Source organism: Acomys russatus, chromosome 13 (assembly GCF_903995435.1).
Source record: "Acomys russatus chromosome 13, mAcoRus1.1, whole genome shotgun sequence".
Classification (NCBI taxonomy): domain Eukaryota; kingdom Metazoa; phylum Chordata; class Mammalia; order Rodentia; family Muridae; genus Acomys; species Acomys russatus.
The window spans coordinates 52,879,156-52,904,015 of NC_067149.1; the positions used below are offsets into that span (position 1 = coordinate 52,879,156).

At 44.1% G+C, this 24,860-nt stretch overlaps 3 protein-coding genes across 3 annotated transcripts in view; 1 reads left to right on the plus strand and 2 right to left on the minus strand.

The window, feature by feature from the left end:
- Dyrk4 (dual specificity tyrosine phosphorylation regulated kinase 4) overlaps positions 1–2,496 on the minus strand; it is a 43,729-nt gene extending 41,233 nt beyond the window's left edge. Inside the window, exon 1 of the mRNA XM_051155412.1 lies at positions 2,459–2,496. Within this exon, the coding sequence (XP_051011369.1) occupies positions 2,459–2,496 (38 nt within the window). The remainder of the gene's footprint in view (positions 1–2,458) is intronic.
- A 2,735-nt stretch (positions 2,497–5,231) lies between these two features.
- Rad51ap1 (RAD51 associated protein 1) lies at positions 5,232–18,148 on the minus strand. Its single transcript, XM_051155659.1, has 9 exons — positions 18,132–18,148; positions 15,875–15,930; positions 14,686–14,824; positions 11,733–11,842; positions 10,025–10,111; positions 9,453–9,611; positions 8,262–8,426; positions 6,572–6,724; positions 5,232–5,981 (listed from the first exon to the last, which is right to left on the minus strand). The coding sequence occupies exons 1-9, from the start codon at positions 18,146–18,148 to the stop codon at positions 5,836–5,838; spliced, it is 1,032 nt and encodes a 343-aa protein (XP_051011616.1). The 3' UTR covers positions 5,232–5,835.
- Positions 18,149–20,910: 2,762 nt separating this feature from the next.
- The window catches only part of C13H12orf4 (chromosome 13 C12orf4 homolog), a 32,727-nt gene continuing 28,777 nt past the window's right edge, over positions 20,911–24,860 (plus strand). The window contains exons 1-2 of the mRNA XM_051155425.1: positions 20,911–21,103; positions 24,428–24,573. Of these exons, the coding sequence (XP_051011382.1) occupies positions 20,926–21,103; positions 24,428–24,573 (324 nt within the window). The 5' untranslated portion in view covers positions 20,911–20,925. The remainder of the gene's footprint in view (positions 21,104–24,427; positions 24,574–24,860) is intronic.

A 24,860-nucleotide genomic window follows, 5' to 3' on the forward strand; every position in this document is an offset into this window, starting at 1 on the left:
GAACATTTGCTGGCTTTTCCAGGAATTGCAAGTAGCCCTGAAACAGTCTGCAGGGCTAGAGAGGTGAAGAATCACAAAGGCCAGGTTAGTCTTGTGGCCTGTGTTGTCCTTCCACACCTGGCAATGATAGCTCTGTGTTTTAGAGCTATCTCATGGCAATGCCATGGGGCACAGCTTGGAGGGGCTTGTTTAGAAAGCCATTCTGTTAACTTATTGATGGATAGAGAGGGATTCAGCCAAGGCAGGGACAGAGGGGACACTTGGACCCTGAGTCTCATGGAAATATGAGTGGGGAGCTGGCTTTTACTTTTTTAAAATGCCTCATAAGGTTGTGCACGGTGATGCATCTCTATTGAAAACTCTCATACAAATTTGGTTGAAGAGAAACATAAGAGAGTTTAGATGAATTCATCAAAGAGCTTAGAGCACCAGCCAAGTACTAAGCGCTGTGCTAAGCATGAAGGATGAAAGGTAAGCCAAATGCATGCCTTGTTCTCAACAAGTTTGGAATCCGGAAGCCACAGAGATGCCAGCATTACTGCTACTAAAATCCTATTGAGTGGTATTGCAAACACATGCATCTGTGTACACAGGACACTACTGTCTAAAAGGAAACTATGTCTGTTAGGGTTACCTGTTGTGCTTTCACTATTTTTACTGCAGTCAACAGTGGCTTGATCTTTACGACCTTGGGGTTGTCTTCAGGGCAGATATGGTGGTAGACTAGGGTTAGGGGGACAGATACAGGGTGTTAGTAGTTAGGGTCGGAGTGACTACTCTCCTTGCATTTCTTCTAAAAGGAACATGATTGTCTTCAGCGACACTCCTGACAAAGCGAATTCAGTTCCTCAGCCCTTCTTCTGCATGAGTTCTTGACTCCGTCATGACCCAGTGACTATATCATAAGGGCTAAAGGTTTTGGGAAACCCTCTCATCCACTTGATACTCAGCTGTTAATTTACATGGGTTCTTGGCAAATATTTATGGGGAGGATGATTGGCTGCATAAGATGTTCTCCCCATTGCTCCTTGCCATCTTCAGAAAAGCACAAAGAACAAATCTATCCACCTTTCTGTTTAAGGATTCCTGAGTTTTCAGAACGCAGAAAAACTTGATTTTCTCCCTTGTGCCTACTCCAACCCAGCCACTCTATTTTCTCCCTTTTCAGTGATCTCTTCTAATGTGGCTACTGCTTCCCGGAGTAGTGTGCTCTTGTCATCTCTAAGTCAGGCAGTGTGTCTGCCGCACCCCTTAGTGCTCCTGGTGAGTTGATGAATACAGCCTACACTAATCTCACCAGACTTACATAGGGGCTAGGGGCAGCTAACACTATTATTCCCTGCCCCAGGATCCTCCACATGGGAGAAGCACGCATTTTAGCTCAGGTGGAGACAATATGGAGTTGGAGAGGGTAAAATCAGGGGAGTGGTTGGCATACGTATGCCTTCAAGGGTCCCATCTTCTCCTGGGTAAAGACTGAAACAGAGAAAGCTTAAACCCCAGAACCAGGAAGGCATGGTCCAGAATCTCACTCTATAGTCCAGGCTGTCCTGACATCTGCTATGTTGCTGTCGTTGACCAGGCTGGCCTCAAATTTAACACCCATCCCCCTGCCTCCGGGCTTCTTGATTCTGAGATTACAGGCACGGGCCATGCTTGAAGATTCCTTAGAATTCAGCTACCCCACCCGTTGTTACCCCTTAATCAAGACAAAGGACTTGAACCTAGAAACAGGTCTCCAGTTTTGAATCTTCCATTCAAACTGTGAGTTAAGACTTGGGAAACTGGTGAGGTGTTTGTTTTCAAAACATGTCTGAATGTCTGAAAGAACCAAGTTTTCTAAGCTGCATGTAGCTTGGGTATTTCTAACAGTAAATGCTCAAAGGGTGTGTAACAATATTGCCAATACTGGGGACTTTCCTGCAGAGCAAGCAAGCAACAACAGTGAGGAAAGTTGATCTGGGTTTGTGAGCCATACACTCCTCAGGACAGTCTTGTGTCAAAGGGCTGAGCTGAGTATGTTTCTGTGTTGTTGTATGCCTGGTGTGTGTGTGTGTGTGTGTGTGTGTGTGTGTACATGCTGCACTGCACTGACACCCATGTTCAGTGACAGTGACTGTGGGGGGAAAAAATGGCTGTGTGTGTGTGTGTGTGTGTGTACATGCTGCACTGCACTGACACCCATGTTCAGTGACAGTGACTGTGGGGGAAAAAATGGCTTCATGCCCCAAGTTGCTGGAATCAGGACCCCACCCCCTCCCTTCCGGCACTCAGCTGGAGTCCAGAATGCCAATAAGCGTGCAGCTGGGAAGGCCTAAAACTCCTCTCCTTCGCGCACCCTGCCCAGCCCAGCCGTCGCTCTTACTTCCCTTCTCCCTTTCCACTTGCCCCATGAGGACCCAGCCCTAGCTGGCTCAGGGTTTGGGCCCATCACAAGCCTCTTCTCCCTGTAGCTTACTCTGTCCCGGTGAGGGCAGGAAGTGGGAGGAGCTGCATCAAGCTGTCACAGACAGGAACCGCTGCAGCTATAGGCTGAGCCCTTAGCCCAGGGAGGGCCACACCCTCCTTTCGTTGCTGTAGAAACGGCTAGGGCCCTTTTTGTGACTCTGAGCTGAATAGGCTTACTCCAGGCAAGGCCCAAACCATCTTTCACCTAAACCAAAAGAATACATCTCCTCCAATGCCCACGTTTTCTCTTGCCCCAATTCATGGATCGGCCAAGGTACGGATGAAATTCCAGAACCCTGAGGTTAAAGTTGGTTGGACCAGGCAGCCTGGAAAATCTCCAAGCCCCTTCAAAAAACAGTAATGTAGAAGCAGTTAAAAGTTCTGGATAGAATTTCCTCATGAGATGTACACATCATGAGCATTTAGTCTCTACCAAGTTTCAGAAAGCACCGTATGGAATTAGAAGTGATAGTGGCTTGTCCTGAAGGGCTCTGTTGAAAGGAGGGGAGTTACTGAGAATCAGAGTTGAGTTCTGAGTGTTCAAATCCTTAGCCACTTAGCGAGTACCTCAGTCTGTGAAGTGCAACAGTCTGCAGTGTGTTTGTGTGGCCTGCAAGCATTGTTTACTCATTGAGACAGTTTCACTCTGTAGCCCTGGTTGGCTTGGAACCCACTGTGTAGACCAGGCTGACCTTGAATGGGTAGAGATCCACCCTCCTCTGCTGGAATTAGGCGTGTGCCACCCACGTCCATTTCATGGCGGATTTTATTTTAGGGCTGCTGTATCAGTAACAGTATGGATAAGCAAGGGAGTGAATAGTAGGGGCGGGGCCACCAGACAGTAGTACACGATGTGTCGGAGGAAGAGAGCAGACAGAAGAGCAGCTTTGAGAAATATGGTTGACGACTGGATGTGAAGGTGAGAGAATGCACTATAAATTTAGAGTTGCGCTGGCCACTTGTGCCGATGGTGGTGCAGGTAACTAACAGAAAGCCATGTTCCTTACTCTTGTCACAGCAGTAAGGAAATAAAGCCAGCAGTGTCCATCAGCAGATGAGTGGATATACAGACACACTGGAAGCGTATTCAGCACTAAAGAAAAAGGAAATCATGAAATTTGCAGGACAATGGACAGAGCTGGAAAACTATTTTAAATAAGGGAGCTCAAATAGCATGTTTTCTTGTGAGGATCCTAGCCTCTGTTAGAGTAAATATATGCATCCAGTAGGGAGAGAAAATATGGGTGAAGACCAGGAACGTAAGAGGCCCATGATATTCGGGGGGAAAAAAAGGAAGACAGTAGAGTATATATGAAGGGGGTGGAAGGATGCTGAGAACAGAGAAAAAGGGGGGAAGATCAACTGAAATAAAATATGAATAAAACTCACCGATGGAAACTTATCACTCTGCAAAGCTTATTTTAAAAAGTAAAAGACAAACTAATGGGAGAAAAGGAAAGGCGGCAGGCCGGCCACAGGGACTGACAGAGCCAGAGCAGTAGTTCTCAACCTGAAGGTGGCAACCCCTGTGGGGTCAAACAGTCCTTTCAGAGAGGTCTCCTGAGACCACCGGGAAACAGACATTTACATTATGATTCATAGCAGTACAAAATTAGAGTTATGAAGTAGTGACAAATGTAATGTAACGGTTCATCAGCACAACATGAGGAGCTGTACCAAAGGGTCGCAGCACTCGGAAGGTTGATACCCAGGGCTCCAGAGACTGATCAGATTACCAACGGGTAAAGTGTGACAAGCAAGAAGCACACTAATGCACAGACATGATACTGCGGCAACACCAGACAAGAGCAGCAGTGGGCATGGAGGTGCCACTGTCTCCAGGGTGTGAGATGGGTGAAGAAAAGTTAAGACCAAGGTTGGCAACTGATGGGTAGTAATGCTTGCAGCTAGGTAGTTTTAACATACTTTAAGGGAAATTTTTATTCAATGTGTGTCTAACTCTGTGTGTGTGTGTGTATGTGTGTATGTATGTTTGTATGTATGTATGTACATGCACCACTGGAATGCACATGCCCATGGAGTCCAGAAGAGGGCATTAGACGCGCTGGAACTGGATTTACAGGTGGTTTTAAGCCCCTGGACATGGTTGCTAGAAATCAAACCTGAGTCCTCTGCGTGAGCAGCAAGTGCTCTGGAGCACTGAGTCATCTCTCCAGCCTCCGAGGGAACTTTAAAATACAAAGATAATAATAATGTGAATTGCAAGAAAAACCAAGTCCCTTTGCTGAGTATTTAATATCAGTTAACAACGGTTATTGCTCAAAGCATACAAATCAGTGCGATACCAGGTTAACTAGGAGGGTGTGGAGGCACCCAGCACTAGGGAGGCTGTGGCAGGAGGATCTGGAGTTCAAGGACACCCTGGGCTACACAGGAAGGCCTGTCTCAAAACTGAGAACCAGACCCACAGAGCCCTGACTGAAGATTGGGTTGTAAGGAAGGAGGGCGGTGGAACAGGTAAGGTGGAGAGTGGTAGTGTACACATACATACAGAATAAGAAAAGGGACAAAAGCAATAGTCAAACACTCACTTTAATCGTAAATCAAAACTGCTTCTCATGGTAACACAGATGGCTCACGGCTGAGAACTCGGTGAGGCATTGCATTTCATGGTAATCATTAAGTTTTTAATTAAAGAGTGATCAGAAACAGGTTGATATTCTCACCATAAAAATAGTTACTTTTATTGACCATATTGAAGCTTCTCAAAAAGCTGCATTAGCTAATATGACAGGAGTGATGAAGACACCATTCGTCCTTGCTTATGCTGATCACAGAAGACTCATTTTACCAAACTGTAGACAGACAGGTAGATATATGGTATCAAAGAACACATGTTTAAATCTTTTCACTTTTATTAAAAGTTTGGACAATGAAAGGTTCATAAAGTGTTATTAAATTCTATCTGCTGTACAAGAACCATCTGTTCCCATGTAGGGACACATGCTGCAGTACAGTAATTCTTCTAATATGTACAAAACTGGAATTCTTACGAAGAAAGACCCAGATAAAGACAGCAAGCTTGTAGTAAACCTAAGAAAAGGCAGTGGGAAACATTTCAGAAATGCCTCCTGAAGAAACCCAGGATGCTCCCTTGCCAGACAGAGCTGGGAGACATATCATGTGACTACAGAAGTGCTGTGGAACCCCAAGTGACAGTGACTTATGAAACATAAGAAAACACACCCCTTCTTCAGAAGTGGCACAAGGAGAGCCCCTGAGAACCCTTTGCTGAAGGATAGAAGGGCTTTGATGGGACCAGAATCACAAAACAGGCAGAGATCCTTCATGTGACCTGTTAAAGGTTCCTCCATGTGCAAGCTGGGCAACCGCGTGCAGAGCTGAGGGTCCCAGCGTCCTTTCCTGCTACCGCACTTGGCTACTTGTGGCACTTGGGTGCAAACGCTTAACTGGTGCTAATCGGGAGAGGCCTAGGCGGAGGCTCTGACTCGGGGACTTGGTGGGTGCTCCTGGCAGTGCACTGCTGCTGGAGCTTCTGCTCCCAGAGGCAGCTGCAAGAGAACACAGGGCAGACAAACGGTCAGGTACTGCTCTGCTCTACAGAGCCCGCCAAGCACTGCCCCAGATCAGAAGAAAGAACCACACGGACGCTCAGGAAGAGCACAGGCCAGGCTGAGCCCCGTACTCTGAAACCCCAACTCCAAAACCTTCAAAGTCTCCAGCTTTTCTGGCTGTGGAGTAAAACAAAGACAAGTTTGCCAAGGCAGTTGTGTTTGTTACATGTTTTAAAGCTCATGTGTGCCCAGGCCCGAGGACTCTGAAATTGTGGAGGTCAGCAAGTCTTGGGCAAAACTTTGTTGCCAGAAAAAAATATTCATTAGTGTTCCTTGACTCTGTGATTGCCAAGGATGTGTCCACAGATTTTTTTGAAAGAAGAATGCTGCCATTTACTGAAGTTTTATTTACAGCAATGAAATCAAATCATACATAGCCACGGTGCCTAATAAGGAAAGGATAAGTCGGTAAACTGAAGCACCAAAAACAATAATTTGGAACCTGCTCACACATAACTCCTGTGACTAGGAAAGAGCTACCAATGGCAACTTTTTAAGCTGGTGGCCTCTACAGCATGCTGCCATACCTGGTGGGACCCACTTGGGCCTCTTGCCTTCAGCTGAAGGGCTGCACATTCTTGCTGGATTCCTAGAGGCCTCAGAAGAAAGACCAATAACTGCCTGGGGTAAGGATGGAGATCCTGAGTCGATGGAAGCTGGAGCCGGGTCTACTGAAGGCATTTATTTGAAAAACATAAAAAAACATTTTTAAAAAATGGTCATACAGTTTAAAACGGTGAAGTCTCATACCTTGCAAAAAATTCAAAAGGCAAAGATTACAAATTTGAAAACATTTACTATCCAGGTGAGGTTGCACGTGCCTGAAATCCCAGCACTCCAGAGGCTGAGGCAGGAGGCTCTCACATTCACAGCGAGCCTGGACTACAGAGAGAGATGGTCACAAAAGACCACACACACTTATAGAGAGCCTAAGGACCACGACTTTGGATGAGCATTTCTGTGCCAGGTAGTGTGCAGACATGAACTTCACCTTTTATGACAACTCCCACCTCTGGATCACTGCCCTACCGTCAGGTAAGAGAACAGGGAGGTTAAGTAATTTGCCTGTAGTTTGACAGCTCACATTAGAAACCAGGTTTGACTTCAAAGGTCATACTTAGAGCCATTTCACAAACAGTGCCTCTTCTGTATGTGTCACAGAGTCCTGTAGAAGAACCCAGGGCTATAAAGAATACACAACGTGGCATCTAACATAGGCATCCTGTCTAAGAAACTTACTGTCCTGCACTGCACTTCAGTGGGGGAACAGCAAAGTGAAGAGCTGTATCTACTGCAATGGGCTGAGATCCCAGGATGCACAGGAGGAAGGGACCCAGGAACCTCTTATGTGTTTAGGAGGAGGCTGGGGGAAGGTGAGTGGAGGAAAGTTTTCTTGGCACAGAGAGTAGAGTATGCAACCCCAGACCACAAGTTCCCCTACTGGTTTAATATGGATGGAAAGGAATATGAAGGGTGAGAAAGGTGGGGCATACAACCAGGGTACTGTCATGTACCACAGGCCATGTACAGGAGTCTGACTGCTCACAAATATATTAACTTTTCTCAGGAGTGATCTCCATGTTAGAAACTTCTTACTGGGTCATGGTGACAAGACACCTGCTAGAAGGCTGAAGCAGGAGGATTGAGAAAGTAAGGAAAAAAAACTTATGAATAAAACAAATTTTGTTAATAAAAATTACATTTTATAATAATCTATTATATAATACAGGCTCAAAAACAGTCTAACTTTTGAACACAAGAAACAGGTGTTCCACGTCCAAGTTGTCACAAGGTCTCACTGTAAAACTGAGACTAAGCATGTTGCAAATGGGTCCTTAAGACAGAGATTAGGTTGTGCGGGAAAGCAAGGACACAGCTCACACGGGCCTCACCGTTTAAACAGGCAGACAGCAAGGTCCAGCCTCTAACGGGCAAACCCTTCCTGATGTGTACAGAGTCCAGCCTGTGCTGAGATGCTCTGAATGTCAGTGCTCTGCTGGTAAGAGGCCGGGTGCTTGTAGGGATGGCTACATGCTATCAGCGGTCCATACTCAGTGTTCTTGTGGCGACTAGGGCTCAGTGTTCTCAGCTTTTCTCCCTACCCACAATTCCTTTTACTAGAGATGAGCATTGGCAAAATGTTACAGAGAACAAAGGCAAAGATCTGGAAACAACAAACCCGACTCACTAAAATGAAGAGCTTGCTAGTAGACTTACCTGATGCTTCACATTTGGGTTTTGATTTCTTTTCCTTCTTTCCCACCTTTTCCACTGCAGGCTTTTTCTGCACTGTTTTCTTCTTTTCTTTAACTTTACTTTTTCTCACAGAAAAGTCTTCATCGCTTTCTTCACTCTCATCAAAATCAGAATCACCTTCTGAATCTTCACCCAAAACAGAAAATTCCATATTCTGGCTTGATTCTAAAAGCAAGACTTCTATTGCCCCATCTGCAATGGCCTCACTGTCACTGGGCACACTAAGCATACTCCTGCCTCAGGACCTTTCTGTATGCTTTTGCCTCCATAGAAGCAAGGCATGACCTCAAATGCCGGCTTTTGACCTGAATTAACACCTCCCCCTTCACTCCCACCGGCCTTTTATAATCCCCACACTTCCTTCTTCTTCATGGTGGCTTTATTTTCTAGTCCTAGATCTCAAACCCCGGAATCCACACTTGCTAACAAGCGCACTACCTCTGAGCTGCGTGAGGCTCTTCAGTGTGCACACATCCCTCTAAAAACATCATGTGCTTACTGTCTGTGACCGCTCATTAGACTGTGAACTGTTTTGCTCATGGCTATCTCCCTAGCGCCTACAATACAACACACATCATAAACATCAGATAGGTCTGTTATTTGTTGACAGCATGTTAAAATCTAAAACACTATATCTGATTGCTTTTAATGTACAGACTTATTCCTTTACATTTTTAATTACAATGTTGTCAAAGTCACCATATTTTTCCTTTGCCCTAATTTATATTAAGTCTGAAAACAACTGGTAATAAAATAGCTTCATACCACTTTCAACTCAAAATACTTCATACATTTCTATTAGTTCTGGAAAAGGCCTGTTAGAACAGGTCAAGAGTTGCTCCACAGTTAGTGACAGCCCAGCCTGCCTCTCCAGCTTCTTCTTCCCCAAGTCTTATTGAGCTGAGTCTTCCATGTGCTAGTCTGTCCCATTGTTCATGCCTTTCCCTCAGTCAGAAATGTGACTTCATCCCTTTGGTTTTTCTAATGCTATTTGTTGGTCTAGAAATGGCTTAAAGGTTACACAGTTTCTCTCTATGTGGCCAAGCTCAATTTAACTGATCTCTGAGTTCTCAAGTTTATGAACTTCAAAGGGTCTCTAAGAAGTTTATACTGAGTTCCTACACAATTAACTTGAAGCAGGATGCAACTCACCAGTTGCAGTGTCCGGCTCAGTGTCATCAGCACCGCTGCCATTGCTGCTTTCAGAAAGCACCCCCCGCCTCCTCTGCTGAGCGTCGGCTTTAGATGCTGCTGTTTTCTCCCCGTCAGCACTGCTGGCATCCCCCTCCTCCACGATCTTATCCAAATCTTCTGGAGACATGAACGTCAGTGAGAACTCTTAGCGGAGTCTATGACCATGGCTGTCTTCCTCTGCTCGCAATACTACCAACACAGGCTGTGCTGGGACGAAGTCTGTCAGTCTCCCAGCAATAGACTCTGGTTTTAAGTGTTACCACAGAACTTTCAAGATGGTCCTGGGAAGATGCAGCCATTTCTTAAGTGGTCATCTACTGGAATGGGGGGCCTGAGTAGTCATGACTGTCCAGTAGGAAAGAAAGTAGGTGTGCAGTCAGACAGAACAAGGCTACATCATAAAGAAACAAGGCCAGGAGATAGAGAGATCCTTGGGACATGAAAGAGTTTGTTCTAGCTATGGGTGTAGAAACTTAAGTTAGAAATTAGCACTGTGATTGAAAAGAACTGTTAGTAACATCAAAACTTACCTAAACCATCACTGGCTACACTGCCGTTAGAGACACAGGGACACTTATCCATTATCTCTGTTTTCCTATTGCCTTGTTGGTCGGTGCCTAACACAGGAAGTAAGGGGAGAACTTCAGATGAGCCCTAATCAGGGTCTAAAAAGCAAGATGGCCACTGAAACACACAACACAGACTGGGATGAAGCATCCAAACTCATGCCAGCTCAGGGGTTCTACTTGGGGAAGCTTGCACATATTAGGAGTTTGAGCTCTAAAACAGGATCAGGTTCTTAGTCAGACTCTATACATAATGTGCTTATCTTCCCTAAATGTAATTGCCTTGTCTATAATATGAACATAATATGATGGCTTCCATGTCCCTGTAAGCTCACAAATTTGAACACTTGAGCACCAGTGGCAGTGATGCTTGAGAAATTTATGAAACTTTTGGGATGTGGAGGCATGCTGAAGGAAGGCAGCCACCGGAGGCCTTGAGTTTATAGACTCGGTCCCCTTCCAGTCAGAAGTATGAATATCCAGCTTCCTGCTCCTGCACCTGATGCCACGTTCCCCCTGCCATTATAGACTCCAACTCGTTGGAACTCCAAGACAAAATCAACTCTCTTCTTGGTTGTGGGACTGTATCACAGCAACAGAAACGCAGCTCATACAAACTTTTCCCAATCATTACAATTGAAAAATGATTAAGTGCTAGAACTCTTGCATAGAATGTGTGAGGCCCTGGATTTTAGCCCTCGCGCCATAAAATAAAACAAAATCCATTTCAAGCACTTAGGAGACTTTTAAATGCTGCTGCTGCTGACAGCATTCAGTCCCTGTGCTTAAGAGCATTACCCACTGAGGAGTGCCACTGCAAGGAAAAGTCCTGCTACACACTCCAGTGTCTTCTGCGATGAATTCTATTCCCCTAATTGTAGATGTAGTGCTTGACAATACTTTTGAAATTTCTGATTCCTGAATAATAAAGTCTTCCTAATCAAATGGTTTATTTTTAAAGAGGCAAAATATAACTTAAAAAATTAAAAACCTCACACATATCATCACATGTACAAGGTTACAGTAAAAAAAGTCAAAGGTGAAAAATCACAGAAATCTAGAAGTCACACTCCGAAGTCTACTGAGTTTGCTCGGAAGGTTAGTGCCTCCAATCTTAATGGATCTCACATATTGCTATGGGGTCATGCTCAAGAATCTGGGTGTAAAGGATAAGAAGTGGACTGCTAGGATGGTACAGATCATCTCATCAGGACTGGACTCTTACTGCACAGCACCATGCTGTCAAGCAGCCCACCACAGAGTAAAACCCAGGCCCCTTTATGTATGAAGCAAAAAGGTATAAGTGTGGGACACTGACACAGCTGGATAAAGAACTGAATCCAGGGCTGCCTTCTGCCATCAAATTTTATTCTTTCCTCTGTGAAGGGCTACCTTAAGAAATGGTTAGAAAGGGCTGGAGAGATGGCTCAGTGCTTAAGAGCACTGTCTGCTCTTCCAGAGGTTCTGAGTTTAATTCCCAGCAACCACATGGTGGCTCACAACCATCTATACAATGAGATCTGATGACCTCTTCTGGAATGCAAATGCACATGCAGATAGAGCATACATACAATAAATAAATAAATAAAATCTAAAAAAAAAAAAAAAAAAAAGAAATGGTTAGAAAAACAGTAGAAGCTTTTAAAGACAAACACACAGGAAATTGAGTTACTTTTCTCTTGAGATGTCTTCACTTGGCTGGCGAGTGCGGGGAGTTCCTTCACGGACAAAGCTAGGGCAACCTCGAGGCCTCGCTGGAAGACCTTGTCGTCTAGAGCCACCCTAAAACAGACCGTGAACAACCCTGGGGTTCAGTCTCAATTAGAGCACTAAGACCATTACCTCTAGAGAGCAACGTTTCAGACTTCCCTGTGTCAGTACTGAAGAGCAGCTACCTTCCAAAAACGTCCCGAGAGCGTCCTTAACTGACTGGGATCCTTGAAATGCAGCAAGGCTATTGTTTGCAGTGTACATGCGTGGCAGCAGCAGCCTGCACCTCAGTGGCTCCTGCAACTGTCCTTTCTCTTTACTGTCAGCTCTGCCTACGAAGCTCGGGTTTAACTAAAGCAGACTAAGTTCAAACATCACTCCCACCCAGAGCTCTCTTGATCTTATTCATCTCTGTTGCAGAGGTAACTCCTACAATAAATGTATTTTTACCTCTGCTCCTCCCAATCTAGACTTTAACAAAGATTTCACTACATACTGTGTAAAAACTATCCTTGAAGGTGAATTAGGAAGGTGGGGAAATAAGCCATACCAACAATAGCCCATACAAGGCAGATTGCAGCACCTTCCTGCTCAAGCTGACCAATAATTGTAATGATTGTAACAGGAAAATGCAAAGACAGATGAAGAAAATTACAAAAAGGAAGAAAACTGAAATGTGTAGGCTTTGAACTTTTTCAAACCTACTTCATTTGGAAAAACACTGGACACCCTTACACAAGTCTGTTTCACATCCCACACTTGGGATCAAAACAAAACATGTTTATATCCACTATTGAAATGTACCTTGAAGAACTAATTTTTTTAAGTAATGCTACTGGTGGGGATAAATATAGTCTCAATAATTCTATAAAACTGTCAAAAATTTTAAGTTTTATTAAGGTATAGTTCATGTATTATAAAATAATTTCCTACTTCCTCCTCTTTCTCCTTGAGATAAGGCATCATGTACCTAACTTGCCCTCAAAACTCACTCTGCATGCAGCAAAGGCTAACCTTGAGCTTCTGTGACTGAATAAAAGCCAGGACTTCTTGCACAGAAGGCAAGCATTCTACCACTGAAGCTACATCCACAACCCATAAAATCTATCCTCTCAAAGTAGATAATTCAGCAAGGTTTAGTATCTTCAGAGTATTGGAAGCATCAGTACTATCTCATTTTAGAACACTTCATTAGCCATACCCATCAGCACCCACTCCTGATTACCTTGTGTTTGCTGGTTTTATGTCAACTTGACACAAGCTAGAGTCAGTTTGGGAGAAGGAACCGTGACTGAGAAAATGCCAACAGATTGACCTGTGAGGAGACCTGTGGTGCATTTTCTTGACTGAAGTGAGAGGGCCAGCCTACTGTGGGTGGTGTCATTCCTGGGCTGGTGATTCTGGGTACTATAAGAAAGCAGGCTGGGCAACTCATGAAGAGCAAGCCAGTAAGCAGCCTTCCTCCACGACCTCTGTGCCAGCTCCTGCCTCCAGGTTCTTGCCCTAACTTCTCTCGGGGATGGACCACGTTGTACAACAGTAAGCTGAAACCTTTTCCTCCCCATGCAGCTTTTGGCCATGGTGTTTTGTCATGGCAGTAGAAACCCCAACACCATCACTGTCTCTCAGTCCCAAACAACCAGAAATCCATTTTCTGTTTGCATGCATTAGTTTATTCCAGACACTTCATACAAATGGAATCCTACATAATATGTGCCTTAGCGTCTGCTGTAGAAAGCATGACTTTTTTCAGGCTCATTCACACTACAGCATGTATCACTAGCTTGTTTTTTGTTGGTAACAATCCACTACAGAGGACACATTTTTAACCAGTCATTGGCTGGCAGACATCCAATTGCTTTCCTGTTTTTAATACTATCAACACTGCTATAAACATGGACATGAGGTAGATATATTTTCAGTTCCCTTGGGTACTACCTAAGCCATGCACAGTACAGGCCTTTGTTTAACATTATGAAGCCTGCTAGTCTGTTTCATTTTACAATCCCACCAGCAAAGCAATGTCTGAAGGTTCCAGTTTTGCCACATTTTCATTAACACTTATTAACATCACTTAGCAGTGAGAATCGTCACACCCTGTTTTCCACTTGTGCTTCCCTAAAGATGCTGTGCATCTTTTTCTATGCTTGCTGATTACTCCTGTACCTCTGGAGACACTGAAATTAGACCGTCTGCCTTTTACTGTAGAGCTTAAGTGTCCTTTAAATACTTTGGATGCAAGTTATTTAAGTTGTATCTACAAATACTGTTTCCCACTTATGGGTTGTGTTTATATTTAAAACCCCACCCATGACTCTCAAAAGGTGAAATATGACATGCTATGTTTCTCAGTGCTGATTAGCTTTTACAGAGGAACCCACGGCAATAAAACATTACGCATTCCACCTACCCATCCTTTCTGCACTACAGTTTTTGGGTCTCTTGGGATTGCCTTCTCCTCTTGGTACCAAATGATGTCAAGATTAGTCTAGACACTATAGGATACTTCTCTTTGTTGGACAAATCACAGCAGGAGACAGAGAAAATACTTTTTATCTACAGGGGGAAAATAAATGGTTTAAAATATTTTAAAGCTGGCCTTATACTTGCCCTGACTTTTAACAAAGTAGCTTAGTGACTTTTAACAAAGTAGCTTAGTGAGATCTGAAGCAGAAGAAATAGGTGCAGGGTCAGTAACATTAAATGTTTTGGTTTTTTTTTTTTCCTTTTTTCTTTTATTTACGTGAATTTAATTCTCAAGTGAGAAAGTCAAAAAACACTTAATGGCATTTCCCTGTGCTCAAAACAGCATTCACCACCGGCTCAAATTCTCCATTTAAACTGATATTTTGAAGCCGTGTATCTTTTAAGTGAGCAAATCTGATGCCATATGTTTTCTGGGTCTTACCTCTCACCTTTTTTTAGGAGGTTCTGTTGGTAAGATGTCTTCTTTTTGGAGATTCTTCAAGTTAGGTTTTGGTTTGCTCTGCTTTAACTCCTTTGGCACAGTTTTGGACTTTTTGTTTATAGGTGTGGTTGCAGAAATAAAATCATCTATTTTTTTATAAATTAAAAAGAAAAATTATTTTCTTGCAGCTAAATTTCATTAAGTGTACCCACATTTTATACATAATCAAGTTTAACTTTTGTATCATAAAAATCAATAAAGATAATTTGTCTCTATTTTCACTCACCCATCTCAAGATGAATGGTGGCCTGTTTTTAAGAATATGAACTTATCAAAAATCAATTCACTGAAAACTACAAAGGCAAATTAAGACAGTACATGAATGTCAGACATAACAATTAATTCTACCTTACTAAGTAGAAGGGAATGATTTTTAACTGAACGTCACAGTGTGGCCCAGGGTCTGCAAAGGCATCACTATGAAGAACCAAGCCTAGGAGAACAGGAAGCACCTGCTGCGGCACTGCTGCTCTTCTCAGCTTTATCAGACCTACAAACCCTCAAAACTCCCAAGGCCCTTCTTGGGATACTCAAAAAACAAAACAAAACAAAACAAAAACATATATGGCACACCAAAGTATACTTTCATGTACTATTTATTGCATACTTTTAAAGAATTTGTTAATATGTATTTTTTCCATGCTTCCATAGACAGAAACATAACTTAGAACTTTCTGCGCGTTCTACCCCACTCGGCATCATGAACACAACGGCAACCTCTAACTACCTGGTCACACGCCTCTGACAGTAATAGGAAGCTAGCAGTTATCTGCTGGACTATCTTAGTGCAAAACAGATTTCTCTGAGGTATTTGACTTAAAGAAAGCCATGGTGGTCTGGGAAGGAAATGTAAAACTTACTTCTTGGATGAGACTAAAGCTCAGTGGCAGAGGATTTACACAGCATGAGTGAGGCCCCGGGCCTGATACCCAGCAAACACTAAAAATGCACTGTAATCTAATGAGATGTTTCTCAAACTTTGATCCAAGTTTTAACATCAAAGACCAACATAAAAACAATACAACACAGCTTAACCCTAAGCTTCCAGTTTAATTTTCATATCTAACTCACGCACAGTTAACTCTGAGGAAATAAACTTCTGAGTATGTTAAGGAAAGGTAAAAAGCTTTACTTACCATCAGACTCACCACCAGACCCCTCAAACTGTGAGTAATTGACTGGTTTCTTATTTCTAGGATCAAGACAGAAAATTTTCATTAATATAAATTTTTTACTTTCACCTTAACGTTATTAATAGTTTTAAAGAGCTTGGTGTGGTGGCGCACGCCTGTAATCCCAGTACTCGGGGAGGCAGAGGCAGGTGGATATCTGTGAGTTTGAGGCCAGCCTGGCCTACAAAGTGAGTTCAGGGCAGCCAAGGCTACACAGAGAACCCCTATCTTGAAAAACCAAGTAATTAATTAAGTATTTAAAAAAAATAGTCTTGAAGGAAGAATGTGTTTGGAGTCTCCTTAAAAACACTTCAATCCAGCCAGGCATTGGTGATGCACGCCTTTAATCTCAGCACTTGGGAGGCAGAGGCAGGTGGATTGCCATGAGTTCGAGGCCAGCCTGGTCTACAAAGTCCAGGACAGGGAAACCCTGTCTCAAAAAAGCAAAAAACAAAAAAATTAATTCAGGAAACCTCTAAACTGAGAAGAATATAAATCATTCTCAGAAAACCCCAAAGTAAGAATACAAATCTCTGTCAACTAAAACTTGTTTTCTGTTTAGTGGCTACTGGGCATTTATAAACTCTGGTGTGCTCGGTCTTTGCTTACATTACAAAGACCTTGTTGGTTTGAACCATATTTTTTTTTTAAATCCCTCAGAGCTGGAGCCATGGCTCAGTGGTTAAGAGTGTGCACTGCTTCTTCTGGGGACCTGGATCTGGCTCCCAGCACCCAGGCCAGGCAGCCCACAGCCACCTGTAACTCAAGCTCCAGGGGTACTCAAAACTCTCTGGCAACAACAACAATGAAACCAGTCATGATCTCTCAGGCCTCCTGAGGATTCAGGGGACTCTAGAGCTCTGCAGGCTACACTGTGACTACTGCATCCCAAATGACAACCCTGCATCTTCGCTGTCAGCCTGCCTATCCCCTTTCAACGGCGGCACCGTGTAAGCGACCGAAGCCTAGTCCTGCCCTCTAAACCTCTTTAACTCAGACTCCCCCATCTCAGTCAAAGGCAAGAGCTTCCACTGTGTGGCTTAGTCCATAGACAGCCAACCTTCATTCTTTCCCTGTCTCCTCACCTCCACAGCCAGAGAAGTGCCTAAACTCACCTGCTCCGTCTCCAGGCCCACACACTGTGCATCTTCCAATTATTCCCCCTCCCACCCACCCCCTCCCCCGCCTTCCCTTTCCACTCTGGCCACTCCAGCTCCCACTCAGGGACTACTACTCCCATCCACCTCCACTACACCTACTGATTTCCCATTGGTCTATAATAAAAGTCAAACACCTAAGGCCTACAAAGGACTTGCCCGCCTTGTCATCTAACGACTTTCCCGACTTAACCCTCAACAATTCTCCCCCATGCTTGTTACTGCCGCACCTTCAATCTGTCTCTCAAACATGGTTAAGCTCCGGCCCTTGGCTTCTATTTCATCTACTGAGAGTGCCCCTTTATACTTTGCTTAGATAACCCTCTCACTCTATTTAAGGTAACGCTTTTCTCCTTCCCACGATGTTACATTCTGGTGTTTATTTTGCTCTCCCTTCTCCCATCTTCCACTAGAGTGTAACTTCCAGATCTTGCACGGTACAGGACCAAGTGAATTCAGTAAGTTTGGGTTTTGTTTGGTTTTTCAGTATTGGGGATTGAACCAGGAGCCTCTCCTATGTTAGGCCATCACTCCACCCCTGAGCCATAGCCTTAGCTATAATCAGTAATTCTACTAAATGGGTGGATGGCCCAGCATCCCAGCTGTGATCATGGAGAATAGATTCCAACTGTATACTTGACAGCTGAGAGGAACCGTAGTCACAAGACAGGTCAGTGGTGCTACAGCTGGCTAGGCGGTTCACTTAAACCGGCCTTTGAGTCTAGGGTTTGAGGACTATAAAACAGGCACGTCTGCTTTTTCCGGCTACGCGGGGCTGCAGTGCTGAACACATGATTGCAGCATACGTGGTCGCTCGCTGTAACGTAATGCTAACCTGCCAGGTCTCTCTGAAATCGGGTGGGTCAGAGGGCAACAGTTGCAAAGGGAGGCCGAGAGGTGGAAAAGCAGCATGCTAGGCGACTCTGAGCAGCGGGTAGCTCTCACCGGAGGCTGGCAAGGAGCACCAGACCCCGCAGCACCACCACCCAGCCATGTTTGACAGTGGCCTCCCAGCGTCCTCCCGTCCTTCCTTCCTGACCCGCGCGATGTCACCAACTACTCACCTGGTAGGGCGCACCATGGTGCCCTTCCTTTGCTTACAGCAACAGCGCTCAGAAGCTCGAGAGCTGCTGTGGCAGTTTCAGTTCCCGCCCAAAACTGGACGTCGCTCTCCACGCCCCAATGCTCCAGCCCGCCAATCACCGCTCGCCTGCCTGAGGCGGCGCCTGCGTGCTGAGAAGAGCGCGCCTGCGCTCACACACCTTTGTCCTGGGCACGCCATTCCGGGTCCTTTCGGCCAGGACCCAGTGTTTGTTTTGTTTCTGCACTTTCGTCACCACAGACATCTGGTACCCTCTTTAAAATACAATATAAAAGTAGTAACACTTCTTCAACTTTTAGAATGACTAACTTAAAGATGACTGGACTAAAAGGGCTCTTGGATCTGAGATTTCCTTAGAGATTGAGGAAAAAGAAAGAGATGGTACCGAATCTGCCAAAGCAAATTTGCTGGCTGTAAAAACAAGCAAGAAGTCAGCTGACTTACTGGGCAGTTCTGCATTGACAGCTCCAAGTGTGCCTTGGCTTCTGAGAAAGAGGTGAGCTCGAGCCCGCCGCGAGGAAGCCCCTTCAGTGGGGAGATCCCAACGAGGGTATCTGGTACAGGCTTAAAGCACCGGAGGAGGCGTCATGGGAGCTATCTTAAGTGCGGGAGGTGCAGCTTGGTATTGACAACGGTGGACAACTAAGTTAGTAGGTTTGCATGTTGGTGTGGAAGGGTGTAGACACACCCAAAGAAGAATCCGGACATGTAAACTGGGTTTAGATTAATTTTATCCTGAAAGCAATAGATTGCACTAGCAAATGAATAACGTGAAGATGTATGCGTGTTTATTGATTTTTGTTCTATTACATGTATATTATGTCTTCTGATTACTGTCTTCCTCACCTTCCCCTCCTTCCCTCTCTCTCTCTCTCTCTCTCTCTCTCTCTCTCTCTCTCTCTCTCTCTCTCTCTCTCTCTCTCTCTCTCTCTCTCTCTCGTCCCTAACTTCCCTATCCCTACTAATCCCCGCATCCCTACCAGTCTTTTCCATATTTGTGACTTTCGGTTTTGTTTTGTGACGCATTAACTTAGCCAGACCCGATGTGTGAGCATTGGATTGCAGCTACTCGTTGGAGCCTGTTGGGGGCAGTAGTGGACACACAACAGAAAACAATGACTTCCCTTTCCCTGAATATGTCCATAGAAAGCAGGTAGTTCGTTAGTGAGGCAAGAGTCCCTCTGAGTCTCTCCTCAATGCTCTCTCGGCCCATTCTTATGCAGACTCGGTGCCGACACCTGAAGCTGCAGCGAGTTTATGGCCGAAATGGCAGTGTCTTGTCCAGAAGATGGCATTTTGTCGTCCTCCCTATTCTCTGGTTCCTGTATTTTTCCACTCCCTCTTCTGCAGTGTTCTTTGAGCCTTCAAAGGGATGGTATAAATGTCTCATTTAGGGCTAAGCACGCATCCATCACTAGTTCTTAGCACCTTGCGTCACCAGGAGTCTCTGTGTTCACTGCTGTTCACCAGAAAGAAACACTTCTCTGATTAAGCTGAGAATAGCACTTATCTGTGGGTATAAACTAAATATTTAGAAGGTGGTTTGACACTGTCACTTTAACTGAACAACAGTATTTAGGTTCCTCCTAGGGTCTATGATCTTCCCTGCCTTGGGTTTTTAACCAGGATAAGAGCTCCAGGCAAAGATGCTCATGTGGAGCTGACCTCAGATCTAGTCAGGGCAAATTTGATACCCTCACAACAGTACACTAGTGCACAGTTGGGTGTGCTTTGCTGTAGTTCTTAGAGTCTACAGCTGAGCTAGACCATTAATGACATTTCTCCTGTGTTCCAGCTTGATTTTTCTTTATCATCAACTGTATTGTACAGTGTCTTTAGCAATTGAGTTTATCATCGAGCAACCAAGAATAATGACAAGAATCTGTCTTCTTTGGGGGCTTATATATGAAAAATACATATATGTAGAAAAATATGTGTCCTTTCAAAGATAAAAAGAAAAACCACCACGATTTAGGTCCTAGCAATGGGACACCCAGTTAGGAGGGTAATGAATAGATCTTTAAGGAAAGTTGGTTCCTGATCTCTTTACCACATTTTCTTTTCTCTGAATAATGTCCAGTTTGACTCATGGACTCCTGTATGGTCTGTTCTTTTGTGTAGAGGCTTCCTACTTGGAGATCTTTCTCGTGTTCTCATATTGTTTTCCCATCATATCTCATGACTGCAACACCCAACATCTTCAAGCTACCACTGGGTCTCTGTTGTGTCTGGCTGCTTTTATGAGTCCCATGAGATCTACACTTGCATCCCCTCCCCCATCTCCTCCTCAGTTTCCTCTTGCCCCCATTTCTGTCCCTTCCCTTGTATTAAGTATTTCTTACTCCTGCCTAGGAATAAAAGTACTTTATGAGCATATTGTTGCCCTGAAATTAGCTTTAAAATAACTTTTCATTAAAAAAAAAAAGGAAGAAGAAGCATTTGGTTTTTGTCACAAAGATTAATGTGCAGTAATAAGTGAGGAAAAACTAGACTAGGCTGGCTGTGGTGGTGCACAGCTATAATCCCAGCCCTAGGGGTTGGGGTGTGCTGAGGCAGGAGGATTAAGGGTTTGAAGTCAACCTGGGCCACACAGCGAGACCCTGTCTCAAATAAAGTGGAAATAAAACAAAGGTTGAGGTAGTTGGTTCAGAATCACATGGGTGCAGTCCCTGAGTGAAGGGCTGTGTTTTACAGGTTTGATATTTGACTCGTGTCTTCTTTTTGTTGTTCATTCTACAGAAATCCTGCTGAAGAATATGAAGAAAAACCGAGAAAGACTCTACAACAAGGAAAGAGAATTCGTGTACAAGTTCAAGGTAGGAAATGAGCGCTTAGAGCTGAGAGTGCCCCTCAGGTTTCCTGTGGACGAGACTGCCAGCCATCTGCACGGCCGCCTGATGCTGCTGCACAGTTTGCCCTGCTTCATAGAGAATGGTGAGGACTGACTTTCTTTCGTTTTTCTATAGTCTCTGTCGTTAGAAGTTTCTTAGTGGAACACAGAGTCTTGAACTTGGGATGTGACCTGTGGGACTGCACAACTGAATGTTAGGCTCGTGAGAACTACTGCAGCAGGAAAAGGCTTTCAGTACGAGTGACGGAAGATTAATTCAGAGTCAGCTGTCTGGTAGATGCAGAGGGCACGTGGCGCATGCACTCTGTACTGCTTGTGCTGCCCGAGGCCTCCCACCTGCGGGTCGAGATCGCTGTTAGGAAGTGCACTGGTTCTACTGTACGTGCAGCTTTCTGTTCTTGTAGAAATGACGGTTTAACTACAGAAAACAGAGAGTTCAGCATTTTCCTCTCCTTATTCCTCAACATTGAAGATTCAAAATACTGTATCTTTAGATTGTATTGTGTTCGAATGTTTGAGTTTTTTAAATTACTTATTACATTTATTTGTTGTGGAGGCACAGCCTCTGCATGCCACCAAGCCTGCGTGAAGACAGAGGACAGCTTGCAGAGTTAGTTCTTTCCTTCCACTGCGTGGGTCCTGGGGATGTAACTCAGGTTGCTAGCCTTGGCAGCAAGCATTGTTAGCTACTGAACCATCTCTTTGGCTCCTGGATGTTTGATTTTTAAACACTGCTGCTTGAGTTGCTGACTTGAGTTTTATAAAAATTTGTTTAATGAATTTTGACATGAAATTAACAGAGACTTGATAACAATTTCTGAAATGCCCTAAATATGTGTTTTATCATTTTATACTATATATTTATGAAAAAATAGTGTTCTGGGCATTGACAAATATAAAATCATAAATGAAAAAACTTAAACATACTCTACATCTTTATGTACTAACTATTAGGCCAAGATTTAATTATGTATGTAAAAATGAGCAAGCACATCCATTTCATTAGTATTCATCTTAGTTTTACTTATTGTGTGTATGTGGGGGGTATGTATGGTGTATAGGTGGAGGAATGTATGTGTGTGGAGTGTATGTTTATGAGGTGTATGTGGGGGGTTGTTTATGTGGGGGGTTTTATATGTGGGGAGTGGTAAGGGGTGCAGGAGACCAAAAGTCACTGTCAGGTCTTCCTCCATTGTTGTCTACCTTTTAATTTTTTTGAGAATTGGCCCCTCATTGAACCTAGAGCTCACCAGTTCACTAACTTGCTGGTTAGTGAGCTACAGGGATCCAATACCCCAGTCTCTGCCTCCGCAGCCTGGAATTATAGGCACCACTGCTATGCCCAGGGTTTTACATGGGTCCTCGAGATTGAAATCATAATTACATGGCGAGCACTTCACTCGCGGAGCCATCTCCCCAGCCTTTAGTTTAGTCTTTAATAAATAGTCTTTAAATACACCAAGGAATCATACATTTCTTCATGCTTTTTAAAACAGTGACTATTTGGTTTGGATACCTATTTTACACACCTATTGTTAGTTGAGTTTCTTTTGCTGTGATAAAGACCCTGACTAAGAGCGGCCTGGGAAAAGGGTTGCAGTTGCAATCTACATCAAAGAAGGCAGGAACCTGGAGGCGGGACTAAAGCTGAGGTGGTGGAGCGACCCTGCCTACTGTCTTGCTCTCCATGGCTTGCTCAGCCTGCTTCATTACAGTACCCAGGACCACCAGCCGAGAGGTGACTCCACCCACAGCGGGCTAGGTCCTCTCACATCAGTCATCAATCAGGAAAATGTTCCGCAGGCCTGTTCACATGCCAATCTTATGCAAACCTTTTCTCAATTGAGGTTCTCTCTTAGATGACTGACTGGTGTCAAGCTGGCAGAAACAAAACAAATCAGGAACCTATTTTTCTGAGTTGTGTAAGGCTTTCTCTGGTGCAAAGGAGCTGTGAGTGTGAAATATTTAAGAATCCCTGTCTAGAGCACCCTCCCAAAAGCAATAGAATTGTAAAATATGAGTTAAGCTTCCGGGAAGAAAAAGTGTTCCTCAGAAGTTTTGAAACTTTTGTTTGTACAATAGTTATTTATAAAGTCATTTAGTATCTGAATTAAATGGCATGATAAAAACTTAGCTACAGTGCCTAATCTCTGAGTTTGGTTGCTGGGATTCACCAGGTGCCGCAGCATCACTTACATGGTGGCGTGTCAGTGTTAAACTGCTCCCTCTTTTCATTTGCTCAACAGTTTTTGATTTGCCAGGAACAGAAGGAGAACTTCATCACTGAACAACCTTTGTCTGTCTGACTTCATGTGTAGTCATCTGTTTTAAGTTATTTTGAAAGGGCCATGCCCTTTTTCACAAACTGGGGGGACTTTCAAATAGAGAATGCTGGATCCTGAGGCATTAGGATTATGTCAGAACAGCGTCTATGAACAAAACCGTGTGAGGAGACTTCTGAGACCTTGTGAGAAAACTCAGAGTCGAGAGTCTTGTGACTTCAGTTTCCTCAAAACACAGGATTGTTCTTGAAATGTGGTTTTGTGCTCCAAGTGTAGGAGGACAAGAGTGAGTTTACTTCAGCTGTTGTTATTCATGGGTCTCCAAGGAACAGTGTCTTTTGCCATGTGTGGCTTGTCCTTGTGATCGTATATTTAGGTGATGCTCCCTAACCCTCAGAGTGTTAATTGTCTGATGGGCTGAATAAAGTTGGCTGTTGCATGAGACTTCAGTCTGCTTTATTTTTAGGCTCCATCCTCCCAGGTTCATGCCACCAACTAGAGCAGTAAAAAGGTTATAAGGGAAGCTAAAAGCATTCTAGCATTGCCATATTATACAACATAGGGATCAGGACACAAAAAGGCAAGTATTTAACCCATTGTAGTCCCCATCCCAGACAAACAGTGTCACTGGGAACTGGTTAGAAACGTGAATTCCATTTCTTATATTTGTTTTTGGTTTGGTTTGGGTTTTTTTTGGTTTTTCAAGACAGGGCTTCTCTGTGTAGCCTTGGCTGTCCTGGACTCACTTTGTAGACCAGGCTAGCCTCGAACTCACAGCAATCTGCCTGCCTCTCCCTCCCGAGTGCTGGGATTAAAGGTGTGTACCACCACACCCAGGCCTATTTCTTAGATTTTTAAAAATTACATATTTATTCATTTTATTTATATACACCTGAGTGTGTGTGTGTGTGTGTGTGTGTGTGTATGCATACCATGGCATGTGTGTGGCAGTCAGAAAACAACTTTCAGGAGAGTCAGCTCTCTCCTTCCATCACATGGGTCCCAGGGACCAGACTCATGTCATTTTGATTGGAGGTAAAATCACACTGGAATGCTTTACCAGCTAAAACATCCTCTACTGTGTGTACATCTTGCTGAAGATGCTGTTTGTTGTCCCTCTTGCAGACTTAAAAGAAGCTCTGAGGCGGTTTATAGAAGAAGAATCCCTTAGCGACCATGACAGAAACGCGGAAGCTTCCTTGGAAGCTGTTAAGTCTGGTGAAGTAGATCTGCACCAGCTGGCAAGTACATGGGCCAAAGCTTATGCTGAGGTAAGATGGAGGCCAGAGTGTGTGCTTCAAGGGCATTCCAGACTTTATGGAGATGTCTTAGTTGTTGAAGTCATATGAAACAAAGTGTGGAATCCATTGGCTTTGCAAACCAGTAATATACTGCACAGGTTCTTGCTTATGACCACTGTTCTGTGTCAGTGTGAGCTCCTAAGCAAAGTATTTTTATTACGTTTTATTTTATTTAGTGTGCATGCGTGTGTGTGTGTGTGTGTGTGTGTGTGTGTGTGTGTGTGTGTGTGTTGCCATCAAGCACTTATGGAAGTCAG